We start from the raw sequence: 15,450 nt of genomic DNA on the forward strand, positions 1-15,450 counted from the left end.
AATTAATGTCAAAATGTGCCTTATAGTTTGTGTGATGTGCATTCATGAATAAATCACATATTCACCATGCTGATTGATATTTTAACCTCAGCAAAGGTTTTATATTATAAAGTCTTATAAAGGGGTTTTTATCATGTTACCATGTTGAATATTTTGAAAATGGTTTTGAAATGAGCTTTTGAGAAACCAACTTGATTTTTAAATGGTTTTATCAAATCGGGAGATTCGAGAATAGGCCGAATGTCACATTGGGATAGTGTGACCCTTGTGCATAAGTGAGCTCTAGTTAGAGAACCTTTGGGTCACAGACAGGCTGCTAGACATGGATGAGGCCACAATTTGTGATGTATATATGTGGCTAGGCCACAAGTTGATATACGTGGTTGCGACCACTTGATTTCTCCGATTTCGGCTAACATCGTTGACACTGCCATGGCTATGGGAATCCGGTGGAGCGGGGCTCCTGGATGTTATTACATGGAAGTGGGTCCACGAGTTCTTTATCTCTATTACCTACTCGAGAGTGATACCTCTTTGGGTTTTCAAATATGTATTCTTTCGTATGGTGAGAACTATAAGATTTTTCGTAGCTCCCCTATTTATACTATGATATTGGATTTAACTCCTCGCGTATGAGGTGATTTGCAAATTTGTGTATAAGCTTTGATAATGTTTGATTTCACGGGAGCATGCATGTTTATGTTGGATTGATTTGAGTAAAGTTGTTAAATGATTTCGAAGGTGAGAAATCTTATACTTATACTGGTTTGGATACATTTATTGTCAAATGATTATGTTGCACTAAAATTCCTGGTTTTACAAATAAGGCACAAATGCTTCATTTAATTTTAAATGGTTTATACATACTCATATGTTTTAACATTCAAATATTCTGCCCTTAGCTTGTTTTTCATTTACGCCCTGCTCAAGGAGCCGATGATCACTGAGTCTGTGAGACTCACCCCCTTTATCTTTCTTTTGTAGTTAAGTGATCAGCTCAAGTGTATTGCCCCGGCATTATTTTGTTTCACTATGGCGTAGGTAATGGCATCTCTTAGACTTCCACTCCGAGTCGCTCCACTGCCTAAAGGTCGTTATAGTGTCATGTAAAACAATCAGACTTATAAAATTATTAATTTATTTGTGATGTATTTGCTAAAACCTTAAGATTGTGTAATGAATATCAAGTGTGTTTGAATTTGTCTTAAAATTTACTAGAATTGGACAAGGGTTATTTAGTTGCTATGTCTTAATGACAACCTTTTATTCGATTTAAGTAATCGGTAGTAGTATTACAAGTCAACTCGTATATGCATTAAAATTTCCAAATTAAGTAATGGGAAACTCAACTAAGGCTTGTTCGAGATGTGACGAGTTTACTCACAAGTCTCGGACGCTGGTAACGATCGGAGAGAAGGTCGTTACACTTCTCAGACATATGGGCACTGCGGCACTGAGCCTTGTTTTATTTTTTTTTCAATTTTTTCGTTCAAGCACTGTGGCGCTGCCTCTTTGGTAGCTACAGTGTCGACTCCTCTGTGTGCTTGAAGCATATTTGCTTGTTGAGGAACCATGGCACTAAGTACTTCCATGGCCACAAGCCTTCATGCTCTGTCTTGAGTTTTACGTTTTACTGCATTACTTCAACTTGTGATGCCATTTGCTCATTTTGCAAGGCTGAAATGGACAAAATAGTAAACATTAAAGTTGTAGCTCTACATCTTAGCTTTCTAATGGTTTAAGGATCACATTAATTGAATTTCTATAGTGAAAGATATGCTTGAAATATCAAAATTTGTGGAGTGAAAGTTTGCACCTTGAAGGCATTCTTTTTCACAAAATATAACCTTTTTCATAGCACACCTACAAAAGCAACAAATTAACTGAAATAAGAATTAAAATTAAAGTAAAATATAATAAAATAACTTATAGCAACAAAACCTAACATAATTTACTTAAATTAAATAAATAACTAAAATTAATTAATACTTAAACTAAATCTCAAAAACTTAGACAAAATACACCTAAAATTGTGACCAAATAACTTTATAAAATAGAGTTATCAAGCTGAAATTGAGTGATAAAATGTCAAGGAATCTTGAAGGAACAAAGCTATAATCGATCTTAGAGCAAAGCTAATCAATCCAAAGACAAAATGGATGAGAAATAATGAAGGATCAAAGTTTTAGTCGATCCTAGAGAAGCTTCAATCGATCTTAGAGCAAAGCTAATCAATCCAAAGACAGAATGGATGAGAAATAATGAAGGATCAAAGTTTTAGTCAATCCTAGAGAAGCTTCAATTGATCTTATGACAAAACGGGCGAGAACGAATGAGGAAACTTGAAAAGAGACAGCCATAGCTGATCCTTTAAAGGCAATAGTCGATCCTTGAACAGTAGACATGTGGAAATTTCAATTTCAAGGAGTTCTAGTCAATCCCCAAGGCTTGGTAATTGATCTTTAAGCGCAGAACTTTGAAGTTACATGCTTTGGGGAAGTGGATGGTGTGGAGGAAGTTTATACTCAACTATGAAAGCCTCAATTTAAGATTTTTAAAGAACATAGTCAATCCTAAAAACCTTGTAGTAGATCCTAAAGCTTCAATAACGACTATATTTGTTTTAACCTTGTGTTTAACAGCTAGATTCTTCTCTGATTCATCTCCAATTATTACATTACCTCTCCAACTATTTAAAAGACCCTTTGCGAGAATTTTCAAGTGTGGAAGAAGAGAAAAAAAGGCCAAACTCTTAAAAATTGAATTATTGAAAGAAAATGTGAGAAAACAAACAAAACCAAGTACTGTTAAGCTCGAACTTCTTTATGCTTTAACTCCATTCTTTGTACCTATCATTTAATCATTCTTCCACCTTAGTACTTACCTAGCAAAATCCACTTTTTAAAGGCACTCTTGCTATCCCTTGAAATCATTCTTGTAAGGGTTATAACTTAGCCTTGAAAAGTTAGTGAAAGTTATGGTTAAGCCTGTTAAAAACCATTGTATGGGTTATGCTTGCTCTTGTGTAAAAGGAAAATTTACGGTTCCATTTAATCCCATGAAAAAGCGTCATGAGGGTTATTGCTTGATCCTCATGAAAAAGCATTTGTAAGGGTTTAATGCTTGATCCTATTTAAAAAGCACATTTTCTTAAGTAGATTTGAAACTCCTTAGTGAGCCAAGAGAGAGGATATAAGCATTTGAGAAAGTTGAACCTCTATAAAAATACATGTGTCCTTGTTTTTGATTGTTGCTTTGATTTTCATATTTACTTTGTGGTTTATTGCTAGAAATTTGTTTGAGAAAATCACTAGACTTGTTTTCCAACACAAGTAGGAAATTTTATCTTTGGAAAGAACTTGGTTTTTCAATTGAAATGTTTTTCTTATGTTGCTTTTGTTAGATTTATGTTTGAAAAATGTTTTAAGAATTTTAAAAGCAACTATTTGCCTATACTTGATTGAGTTAAATTTCTTAAGATTTGTTTATTCATCAAAATCCTATTTGGAAACACAAGTAGGAAATTTTATCTTTGAAATGGACTTGGTTTTTCACTTGAAATGTTTTTCTTAAGTTACTCTTGTTTGATAGGGTATCATTTCAAGAGTTTATTGTCACGACCCAAATCCGGGGCCATGATCGGCACATGGACCCAACGGATGTAGCCCACTAAGCCCAAGCAATGCTATTTATATAACCTATCCATCATTCCATCATAAGTTATTAAAGTCACATTTCATAATTTCAATTCAAAATAATGCTAACCATTGCCATCTCGTAGTGGCATTTCCAATCAAATGTACATATATTGTCTAAACTATATATCTTAATAATTTACATCGGGTTTGTCTATACACAACAAAAAGGATACTCGACTCCCAGCGAAGAGACTCAAGCGAAAGTTCAACTATTGAATGCCCAGATACCTACTAAGGAAACGAATCTACAAGGACACCTCGACTTAGTTACTAGCTACCTCCTGATCTGAAAACATGAAGTTGAAAACAGTGAGTATAAACCCAGTGAGTGAACAAAGGAAGGGAATAAGCAATCGATAAGAGAAGTTAAGAAATCATAATGCACTTATTTTCAAAACAATGCAATTTAGTTTAATTCTTATTAAAACCCCTCATTAACCCTTAATGAATTAATCACTTGACGATAAGAGATCCATGCACAACAAAGGATTTGAAGAGTGAAAACTTTAATAGCATTCAAGCAAGTCAAATGAAACGATGGGTCCTCGCTGCAACGGGAAGGCATTCTCTCTGTAGCAAAATTTGGGCTCAATTTATCAGCTAGCTGAGGGTTTTCTCAACTAACCGAGGGTTTCTCACTAAAACCCCTCATTTCAAACTTAATTAATTAATTCCTTGTTGTTGGAAGTCCATGATCAACTATGGTGCTAAAGAAGTGGAAAATAGGGTAGCAACCAAACAAGGAGGTAATCAAGACAGAATGTTTCTCGCTGCAGTGAGAAGCTTCAATAACTTTCTCGCTGGAGCGAGAACCAGGCTAGTGCAACTTCCCTAAAATCGAGAGTTTTTCACAGCAGCGAGAATGAATCTCGCTGTAGTGAGAAACAGGACACCAACAACAAGTTTTCATTCTCTCAAGAAAATGCCATTTTGCTGCAAAGACAATATCAACTTGAAAATGCTTAGAAATTTCCAAGGTTCAACATGCAAGATTTCACATATATTACAACCATATACAATGCCCATGAACTTTATATAACACACATATTTATATATATACATACATCATCAAGCATACCATCCCGCCACACTCAGCTCAATGCAATATCATCATCCCTACTCGCACACTTCAACATCATCATGTGTACACTCCCTACTCGCACACTCTATCATCATCACGTGTGCACTCCCTACTCGCACAGTTCAACATCATCACACAACATCATTCATCAATGCACAACACATATTCATATATATACATACCAATGTAATATAAGAGCACATAGATTCATCCTTATACACATTTCACATTTCACAACATCAAAAACATTTTATCAAGGGCTTGTTCCCCGGCACACATTTTTAAAGAAAGGTTGGATAAAATCATTCAAATGTTTCACCCAAATACCTTTACATTTCCCAAAGAAATTTTGAAATGCAAGTTCACTCACCAGTATTCGTTAAATCTTTACTTAACTCCAACTTCCTCTAATGGTCCAAATGGGGCGGTGGGGCTTCGTTGGAACCTATCATCACATTAGCATCACAATTAACTCAATTCACATAACTATAGTTCTAGAAGCTATATCCTAAACCATGTTCTGCTAGTTATTCCTAACTAGTTTCCAACTACCATTCAGTGGCTATTATTTACACTACTCTAGTCACACTAAAAATGATTAAACAATCTCAACAATAAAACACTCACAAATCAAATTACTAGACATTATCAATAACTAAAAATATCAACTCAATTTCAACACTCACCTTGCAAGATTTGTAATTGGATTCTTCCTCAAGAATTTTCAAACTATTATAGAGAGTCTTTCTTTCTCTCTCTAAAACACCTAGCTAGTGAGAGGAAGTATGAAAGTAAAACTTTTCAAGGGTTTTAAAGTGAGAGAGTGAAAAGCACAAAGGCTCTATGCAAAAGCACACAAAAGCATGAAAATTGGAGCTAACTTGAGAGAAGTTATGGAGGTTTCATAACAAGCTTCCAAGGAGGGTGAAAGAAACGTGAGATGGGAGGAAGAAGAAAAAGAAAAAACTACTGGAAAAATGAGAAGAAGCTGCTGGAAGATGATATTTATAGCTCAAGCTTATCCAACTCCACTTAAATTACGAAAATGCCCTTAACAAGTTGGCTTTGTCTTCCTTCAATCCTTTGTGCAATCTTTTTACTCGTTTGACATTGAGACAAAGTCCATAATAGTCTAGAAATTCTCAGGTTCATGAAAACTAAAAAAATTTAACTCGAGATGAAAAATGACCATTTTGCCCCTATCTTGGAAATCATCATTATTTTTATTTCCTTTGTCATTTTACCCTTATTTTCATCATTCATTTATGCCTTAGGCCTACTTAGGCCTTAATTTTGTTTGAAAGCTTACTTCTAAGGGCTCACTAAGGAAATGACAAAATTACCCCTAGTTAGTGATATCGTGTCTACTTCTAGTTACGAGCTTAAAGGGTCAAGGTCTCACATTTATGCTCTTAAAAAAATCCAATCAAGGAAAGTTGGTTAAGTTCCCTCTATTCTTTATTGAATAACGTGCCAATTTGAGAATGATCACCACTTGAACCTCCTTCACTTGGATACTTTTCTTCTTGTGTTTCCTCATTTCTCCTTGGCTAAGCTTAAGAGTCACGTATACAAAAGCAACTTAAGAAAAACATTTTTCTTGAATTGGTTTAAGAGTACATTGTATACAAGCATCCGCCCCTGTTTTTGGTTTCCAGATATGTGACTAGCTTGAATTGCCACCTAAGAAGGGATCCACAAGTCTCGTTTGATAGGTATGTCTAGTGGTTAACCATGAAGCCTACCCGTGTCACATTGCGTTTCGCTAATGAGTCTCCTTTTGGGTTATAATATTTACAAGTGTCAGGCTACACTCCTTTATTTTGTAGCTAAGCATGGCAATGTTCATTAATGCACATGTGTATAAGTCAGTATGTGTATGTGTATGACAGATGATGTAGTATCATGGCTCGAGGGCCTATATGAGCACACGAGGGTGCAAAAATAAAAGATGTTACAGTTGATATACATATGCATATATATGAGAGCCGACTTGTGAAACCTCGACCTTCATACACGTGTGACGAAGGTAGACACAATGACACAGATTAGGGGTAGTTTTATCATTTTCTTGGTAAAATCCTAGAAATGGTTTTTCTAACATTATTGAGGCCTAAGTAGGCCTAAGGAATAAATGAATGATGTATATAACAATAAAATAAACGAAGAAAATAGAAATAATGATAATTTCCATAATAGAAAAAAATGGTCATTTTGGACCTCGAGTCTAAATTTTTAAGTTTTCATGAACTTGAGTACCTTTACTCTATTATGGACCTTTTCTCAGTGTCAAAAGAGTAAAAAGTTTGAGCCAAAAGGAAGAAGAAGGCAAAGTCAACTATGCAATGGCATTTTTGTAAATAAGTGGAACTTTAGTCAACCCAAGTATAAAAATCTTATTTTTCCAGCACCTTTTCTTCACTTCCAATAGCTTCTTTTTCTTCCTTCCATCTATACTCCCCATTTCACGTTTTTCTATCTTCCATGGAAGCTTTCCTTGAAACCTCCATGATTTTCTCATGGTAACCCCAAATCTTATGTTTTTATATACCTTGTCATAAGGTTTTTCATGCTCTTTCACTTCTACACCTCCAGAAACCTCAAAAGTCTTTCCTCAATGCTTTCTCTCACTAGCTGGACATTTTAGAAAGAGAGAGAGACTTTCCATAATAGCTTGACAAACTTTTGGAAAGGAAGTCAACTACAAAACCACCAAGGTTCCAACGAGACCCCACATCTTTACTTGGAGCATTAATGGAAGTCGAAGTCAATTAAAGAATCAACAAAGACAAGTGAGTGAACTTGCATTAAAATGTTTTAGAATAAATGATTATATGCTTGATTTAACCACTTGAAATATTTTATTAGTTTTTCTTTAAAATTTGCATGGGAACAAGCCTTTGATGGAACATTTTTATGTTGTGAAATATGAATGTGATGAACTAATGTGTTTTTACATTTTGTTTATGTGTATGTCATGCATTTAATGGCACTATTGGGTGACAATTGTAATTGGGCGTGTGTGGTGTGGGAGTGCACATGACGGTGATAGTGGTGTGCTGTGTGAGTGCACACACTGATGATATATGCTATGTGCGGTGTAGGAGTGCACATGACGGTGATAGTGGTGTGCTGTGTGAGTGCACACACTGATGATATATGCTATGTGTGGTGTAAGAGTGCATATGATGGTGATAGTGGTGTGCTGTGTGAGTGCACACACTGATGATATATGCCATGTGCAATGGGAGAGTGCACAGGATGATTCTAGCTATGTGTGGTGTGGGAGTGCACATGAGCTGGTGAAATGGGAGTTGTATACATGTATACACATACCATAGAGAGGTTAGGGAAAATATTATGTGTTTGCATTGAATATTGAATGTTAAAATTTGACAAATGTTTTCCAATTGATTTTCACTACAACAAAAATGGATTTTCATTATGACAAGAATTCTTTTAATGTCATTACCCTGTTTCTCGCTGCAGCGAGAAACTCTTGGGTGCTGGGGGCTTGTCTAGCCCAGATTTTCACTGCAACGAAAATGCATTCTCACTGCAGCGAGAAACTCTCGAGTGGTTGGGTAAAATGCTTGCCCGAATTTTTGCTGCAGCGAAAATGCATTCTCACTACAGCGAGAAACTCTCGGGTTGTTGGTGTGAGACATCGACCTTTGTAGGCCCATAACTAGGTGTAGACGCGATAACATGGGCCAAGCGTAATTTCATCATTTCCTTAGTGAGCCCCTAAAAGTAGGCTTTCAAACAATATTAAGGTCTAAGTAGGCCTAAGGCATAAATGAATGATAAAAATAAGGGTAAAATGACAAAGAAATAAAAATAATGATGATTTCCAAGATAGGGGCAAAATGGCCATTTTTCATTTAGGGTCAAATTTTTTTAGTTTTCGTGAACTCGAGTATTTCTAGACTATTATGGACTTTGTCTCAGTGTCAAAAGAGTAAAAAGATTGCACAAAGGATTGGAGGAAGACAAAGCCAACTTGTTAAGGGCCTTTTTGTAATTTAAGTGGAGTTGGATAAGCTTGAGCTATAAATATCATCTTCTAGCAGCTTCTTCTCATTTTTTCAGCAGTTTCTTCTTCTTTTTTTTTCCTCCTCCCATCTCATGTTTCTTTCACCCTCCTTGGAAGCTTGTTATGAAACGTCCATAACTTCTCTCAAGTTAGCTCCAATTTTCATGCTTTTGTGCACTTTTGCATAGAGCCTTTGTGCTCTTTCACTCTCTCACTTTAAAACCCTTGAAAAGTTTTACTTCCATACTTTTTCTCACTAGGTAGGTGTTTTAGAGAGAAAAAGAGGGAGCTTATATAATAGCTTGGAAGAATTTTGAAAAGAAATTCAATTATAACCCACCAAGGTGAGTGAACTTGCATTAAAATGCTTATATAATCATGTGGTTGATTAAATTCATTGAAATATTTTATCTACTTTTCTTTAAAAGATGCATGGGAACAAGCTTTTAATGAAACGTTTTGCATTGTGGAAGGCGATTGTAATGAATCCATGTGCCCTGTGTTATGTTGATATATATATATCTAAATATATATGGTATGTATTGATAGTAATATTGATTGTAAATACAACTGAGCATATGTGCGATGTGGGGGAGCACATACCGGTGATGACAGGTGTGGGAGTGTGGATGATGATATTGCTTGCGCACATGTGGGGGATGTACACGGTAGTATAAATTGTGCATGATGTAAGGGATGCATACGATGACTCCAGCTATGTGCACGATGTGGGGGTTGCACATGAGCTGGGTGAGGCGGTGGTAGTATTGGTGGTTATGTATGTGTATATATATATATATATTTATATTTATGCAATAGAAAGTTCATGAATGTGGGATATGGTTGTAATGTATGTGAAATCTTGCATGTTGAACCTTGGAAATTGCTAAGTATTTTCAAGTTAATTTTGTCATTTGCAGGAAAATGGCCTTTTCCTGATACGTTGAAAACTTTTTTTTCTTGGTGTCTTGTTTCTCACTACAATGAGAATCATTCTCACTGCAGCGAGAAACTCTCGGGTTTGGAAGGTTTATATTAGCTTGGTTCTCGCTGCAACGAGAAATTTGCTGAAGCCTCTAGTTGCAGCGAGATTTATTCTCGCTGCAGTGATAAACTTACTGTCTTGCTTGTTACCTTGTTTGGTTGCTGCCCTATTTTCCACTTTTTTAGCACCATAGTTGTTCATGGACTTCCAACATCGAGGACTTAATTAATTAAGTTTGAAATGAGGGGGGTTTAGTGAGAAACCCTCAGCTAGTTGATAATTTGAGCCAAATTTCCACTGCAGCGAGGACCCATCATTTCACTTGAGATGCTTGAATGCTATTAAAGTTTTCACTCTTCAAATCTTTTATTGTGCATGGATCCTTTATTGTCAAGTGATTAACTCATTAAGGGTTTAATGAGGGATTTTAATAAGAACTAAACTAAATTGCATTGTTTTTGAAAATGAGTACATCATGATTTCTTTAAACTTTCCTTATCGTTTGCTTGTTCCCTTCCTTTGTTCACTCACTAGGTTTATACTCACTGTTTTCAACTTCATGTTTTCAAATCAGGAGGTAGCCGGTAACTAGGTCGAGGTGTCCTCGTAGATTCGTCTCCTTAGTAGGTATCTTGGCATTCAACAGCTGAACTTTTGCCTGAGTCTCTCTGCTGAAAGTTGAGTATTCTTTTTGTTGTGTATAGACAAACCCGATGTAAATTATTAAGATGTATGTTTTAGACAATACATGTATATTTTGATTAGTAATGCCACTATGAATTGGAAATGGTTAGCATTATTTTGAATTTGAAATTATGAAATGTGACTTTGGTAACTTTTGATGGAATGATGAACATGTCATATAAATAGGCTTGCTTGGGTTTAGTGGGCAACGTCCATTAGGCCCATGCGCCAGTCATGGCTCGAAAATTGGATTGTGACAATTGGTTCAAAAATTTGCCCTAAAGTTCGTTGCAGCGAGAATGCCTTTCCGCTGCAGCGAGACTCGCTCTGCTATGCTTGCCTTGCTTGAACTCTACTGTACTTTCACTCTTTAAATTCTTTATTGATCATGGATCTTTCAATACTAAGGCACTAAATGATCAAGAGTTGAATTAAGAGGTTTTAACAAAAAATTGAGAAAAATTGCATTGTTTTCAACACAAGTGCATCATGTTTTCTAAAACTTCCCATATTAATGCTTGTTCCCTTCCTATGTTCACTCACTGAGTTTGTACTCACTCTTTTCAATTTCATGTTTTTTAGATTCAGATGTAGTTGGAACCTAAACTGAGGCGTCCACTGACACTCACCTTTTGGTAGGTACCATGGCATTTAGTAGTTGTACCTTCACCCAAGGTCACTTTGCTGGAAGTCAATGAGTCTTTTTGCCTGTGCATGTGTACATGTTATGTAAACCACTAAGATACATGTCGTAAACAATATATGTTTATTTTGATTAAAGTTGCCACTATGAGTTGGCAATGGGTGACATTATTTTGGATAATATAAATGTAAGCAGTTGACTGCCATGTTATATTGTTGAAATAATCATACTTGAGAATCTAGAAATATGACATTTAAAGTGATGGATAGAATGATGAACAGGATCATATAAAAAGCCTTGCTTGGGCTTAGTGGGCTACGCTCATTGGGCCCATGCATTGGTCATGGCCAGGGAATTGGGCTATGACACGACTCAAGTTCGGTGTTTATGATAGATGAATGTACACCTATGAATCTAGTTGTTGAAGTTTTCGGACTTTCGAGTATTCTTGTGACAGATTGTGTACAGGTGTACTAGACGACTAAAGCTTGCTTAGATCAAGGGATTTCTTTTCTTTAGTTCTTGTGCGAGCCATGGCTGGGGATTTGGATTGTGACAAGATCGATTTTTCATCTTTGGAGAGGACTCCAACTCACTTTGGTAGATTTATTTAATGGCATTCGGTAGGCATCTTGGCTTTCTTCAAGTCCACTCCACTATCCATGTTGAGTATTTAATTTTGTATTAAAGGTGTGACATTTACAAAGTTACAATTATTGTTGTACGTATTATATTGACAATGAAAAGGATGAAAATGTTATCTCATGATATGTTGTTATTTATACTATTATATATATATATATGTGTGTGTGTGTGTGTGTGTGTGTGAATAGGTGAAATGGGTCACTATATTAAAATGATCACATACGAGGTGATATGTTCTTTTATTTGTTAGGCTTGTTTGGATCTAATAGGTTTTGCTATTGAGCCCTTGCATTGGTCATGACCCTGGTTTGGATCATGTCACTAGCGAACAAAACAATAGTACTTATGAACTTGAGTAACTAAAACATTATATTTTTGAGTCATCGAAACAAAATTTTTGAAGAGTTAGGTGAAGAAAATGGTAATTTACTCTTATTCTAAACATAACATGTTCGTGGAATTTTTAAATTCTAATATTGGTATATAATTAGATAATAATGTATTTAATTAATGATAGTTTATATAATTTTAATATTAATAGTTAGTAAATTTATGTCATTAATATTAAAATTTGAATGATTATCTGAATTCTATAATTTCAATACACATAATCATCTATTTACTAAAATTTTGACATAATGCTTATATCATGGAATATAATCTTATGTATATAATTTGAATTCATATTATGAAACGTCAGATTTGTTCCCAATTTGATATGTGATCTTGGTTTCTAACATATTAAGCTTTTTTTTTTAAAAAAAAAGATTTGTAGACCCATCAATAGCCTATTTTGCATCTTTTTATCTACTTTTTTGTGAGCCTTAATGCTGTGGGGCATCAGACCTTTTTGAGGTAGATAATGTCATTCAATTATCAGTTATTTAGGTTTAATCTTACTATTTGTTCTTCCTGTACAGCTCACACACCTAAAATTTCTATGTTACATAAACCTTAATTTATCCAAAAAAAAAAATTTACAAATAAAGATTATATATGGCAATTTATATATCCCAAAGCTAACTCAAGATAAAATAAAATTAAAAATCAGATAGCTAAAAAGTAAAACCACAGGCAGACTCTTTTTGGGCGCCCACAGTCTTACATAAAAATAATAGACAAAATCTGGTTTAGGTAAAATGCATTTTTAAGGGAAACAAAGATAATGTTTGGAAAGTAAAATAAAAAATCCAAGAATGTATATAGATATTTTCTAAAATTTATTAAAATGTTCGTATTTTAAAAAATATAAATTTATATTTGTAGAAGCTGTTAACATGTTTTTAATGAGAAATCTGATATTTATTTATTTATTTACTATTCCAAAAATGAAAAAAATAGAGTTTTTTTTATTTATAAAATAATAAATGGCTTAGTTCACATATTTGTACGGACTCCTGAAAATCGGGAGGTAATAGATTTGAACAGGGTTAGCTCTCAATAAGATGTGGCGAGACGCACGCAGTTCTAAGACAAAGGGCTCGTGCTTTGCACGTGCATCTGTTGCGGTTTCTCTGCCTCTTCACTCCACTTTTGCTTGCATGGCTTCCACATTTCAACTGCTGTCTTTTTCCTCTTTTCTTTTCCCGACATTTTGTCCTCCTTTGATCAGTAAAATTACACCAGTACCCCTACCTCTCCCTTCGTTTGAACAAGTAATCTTCCAGAAAACATAACTTTTCTTGTTGTAAAGGTTACATTTTTTAACAAATAAATATAGGTACAATTTTTTGGGCACGGAATCGGGAAAACACCAAAGAAATAATTTCGTCGTACTATTGAAATGATTCAAAGAAATTAAAAATTTTAGATCTATAAAGGTAGTATAATAGAGAAAGGGGAGAACCTATACTCATGGCCGATCATTCTTTTTTCTAGATTTTACCTTATTTTAATAAAAATTAATTAATAAAAACTTATAAAATAAAATGGAGGTGAAATCGTGGGTCGGTTTTTGTAATAAAATTATGCATGTAGGGTTGTTTGCGAAAGAAGGAAAGCAGAAAAAACAATCCCGGAGAAATCGCATTACCCAAAGAGGCCACTCCCCAACTTTACCTAAACAAGAAGAAGATGGGATAGCAAAGCACTCACCCCCGGTTTTCAGGTCTTTTACTGCACTCCTTTGGAAACCACTGCGCCTTCCCAAAGACAAATAACTCCCTGCCCCCTTATATACCATCCCTCGTCTCCTCTCCCTCTCCCTCTCCGTACCACCTCTCTCTGTCTCTGTCTCTCTCTGAAATTGGTCCCATAAGATTATAATGAAGATGAGCTGTAATGGCTGCAGAGTCCTGCGTAAAGGCTGCAGTGAGAACTGCATCATTAGACCTTGTCTTCAATGGATCAAGTCCCCTGATTCTCAAGCCAATGCTACTCTCTTCCTGGCCAAGTTCTATGGCCGTGCTGGCCTCCTCAACCTCATCGAAGCCGGTCCTCAACACCTTCGCCCTGGTAACTAATTCGCAATCCTTTCGAAAGGATTATGAGTATTACTTTTTTCAGATTACAAATCGATGTTATTCATATGCCTGAAATGTATAATTCCTCTTGTTTACATTGCAGCTATTTTTAGGTCACTTTTATATGAGGCTTGCGGGCGTGTCGTAAATCCAGTGTATGGGTCAGTTGGCATGCTCTGGTCGGGGAACTGGGCTCAGTGCCAAGCAGCAGTTGATGCAGTGCTTAAAGGCTCACCGATAACCCACACTTCTTCTTCTGATTCACTTGCGCTGCAACCGATTTCTCCTCTCAAGACGTACGATATCCGCCACGTCTCCAAGGAACCCAGGCCTGCTGACATCGACAAGCTCAAGACCCGCACTCGTTTCAAGCGATCCGTGAACAGGTCCAAGCGGCAGGTTGACTCGCCCAGTTATGACTCGTGGATGAGCCAACTGGGAAATGATGACAGCAAAGACGATGAGAGCATGTTCTCTGTGGAGAGTGTGGAGGGTTCGCTGGTGAACCAGATGAAAAAGGTTCCTGCTCTGAAGTTTACTAGCCAAATTGAGGAGAGTACTGATGATGTTGGGTTAGAACTGACTCTTGGATTGGTTCCTACAGCGCTGCAACCTCACCAGTGAGGAAGAATGAATCCATCATAAAGTGGTAGATGTAAACTGCAGTTGGATACAAATTGATCCTCCTCTGTGCTTCATTCATTACAGATAGAAGCAATTTTGGCGACTACAAAGATATCAACTCTAGTTTCACCTGATACATATAACAGAATGTTGAAGTTAATTATTTTGTTTCTTTTCTTTTCTTTCTTAATTTTCTGTTTGGTGCAAAAGAAATGTTGGTGGGTTTTTTCATTTTTCTTGTTGGTAAAATTGTAAAATTAGGACACAGATAAATTTAGAGCATACAATTTGTATTTTTTAAACAATCATCTGTGTATCAAATTTTCACAAAAAAAAAAACAAAAGACAATGCATTTTTCTTTTTTCCGCGCCCATGACTTGGAACATAACTAAATCCAAGCTCTTTGCTAAGACAAACCAAAGGATTCAGCTGTCTAATTTTCAAGGTATTGGCAAATAAATTAAGAGCGATGCAGAATTATTTATGGTATTTTCTTTGGTGGAGAACTGGATATGGTTGGGTGTTGATATACTTGCCAAATATGGGTTTGCTTAATTTTGTAGTTTCGATTTCTGGGTGGGTGCTTGCTGC

The 15,450-nt window shown here is 35.7% G+C and overlaps 1 protein-coding gene across 1 annotated transcript; it reads left to right on the top strand.

Annotated features, from left to right (window-relative positions):
* LOC18609259 (LOB domain-containing protein 42) lies at positions 13,837-15,156 on the top strand. Its single transcript, XM_007044285.2, has 2 exons — positions 13,837-14,226; positions 14,338-15,156. Exons 1-2 carry the CDS (start codon positions 14,037-14,039, stop codon positions 14,856-14,858), a joined length of 711 nt encoding a protein of 236 aa, XP_007044347.1. The 5' UTR covers positions 13,837-14,036; the 3' UTR covers positions 14,859-15,156.

The sequence above is a fragment of the Theobroma cacao genome, chromosome 2 (genome assembly GCF_000208745.1).
Source record: "Theobroma cacao cultivar B97-61/B2 chromosome 2, Criollo_cocoa_genome_V2, whole genome shotgun sequence".
NCBI lineage: Eukaryota > Viridiplantae > Streptophyta > Magnoliopsida > Malvales > Malvaceae > Theobroma > Theobroma cacao.

What these genes read in the sequence shown, in the direction of transcription:
- LOC18609259 (XM_007044285.2), top strand. Translation starts at nt 14,037, where the DNA reads ATGAAGATGAGCTGTAATGGCTGCAGAGTCCTGCGTAAAGGCTGCAGT. An exon ending in TCCTCAACACCTTCGCCCTG is followed by an intron (nt 14,227 to 14,337) that starts GTAACTAATTCG and finishes TTTACATTGCAG; the next exon opens with CTATTTTTAGGTCACTTTTA.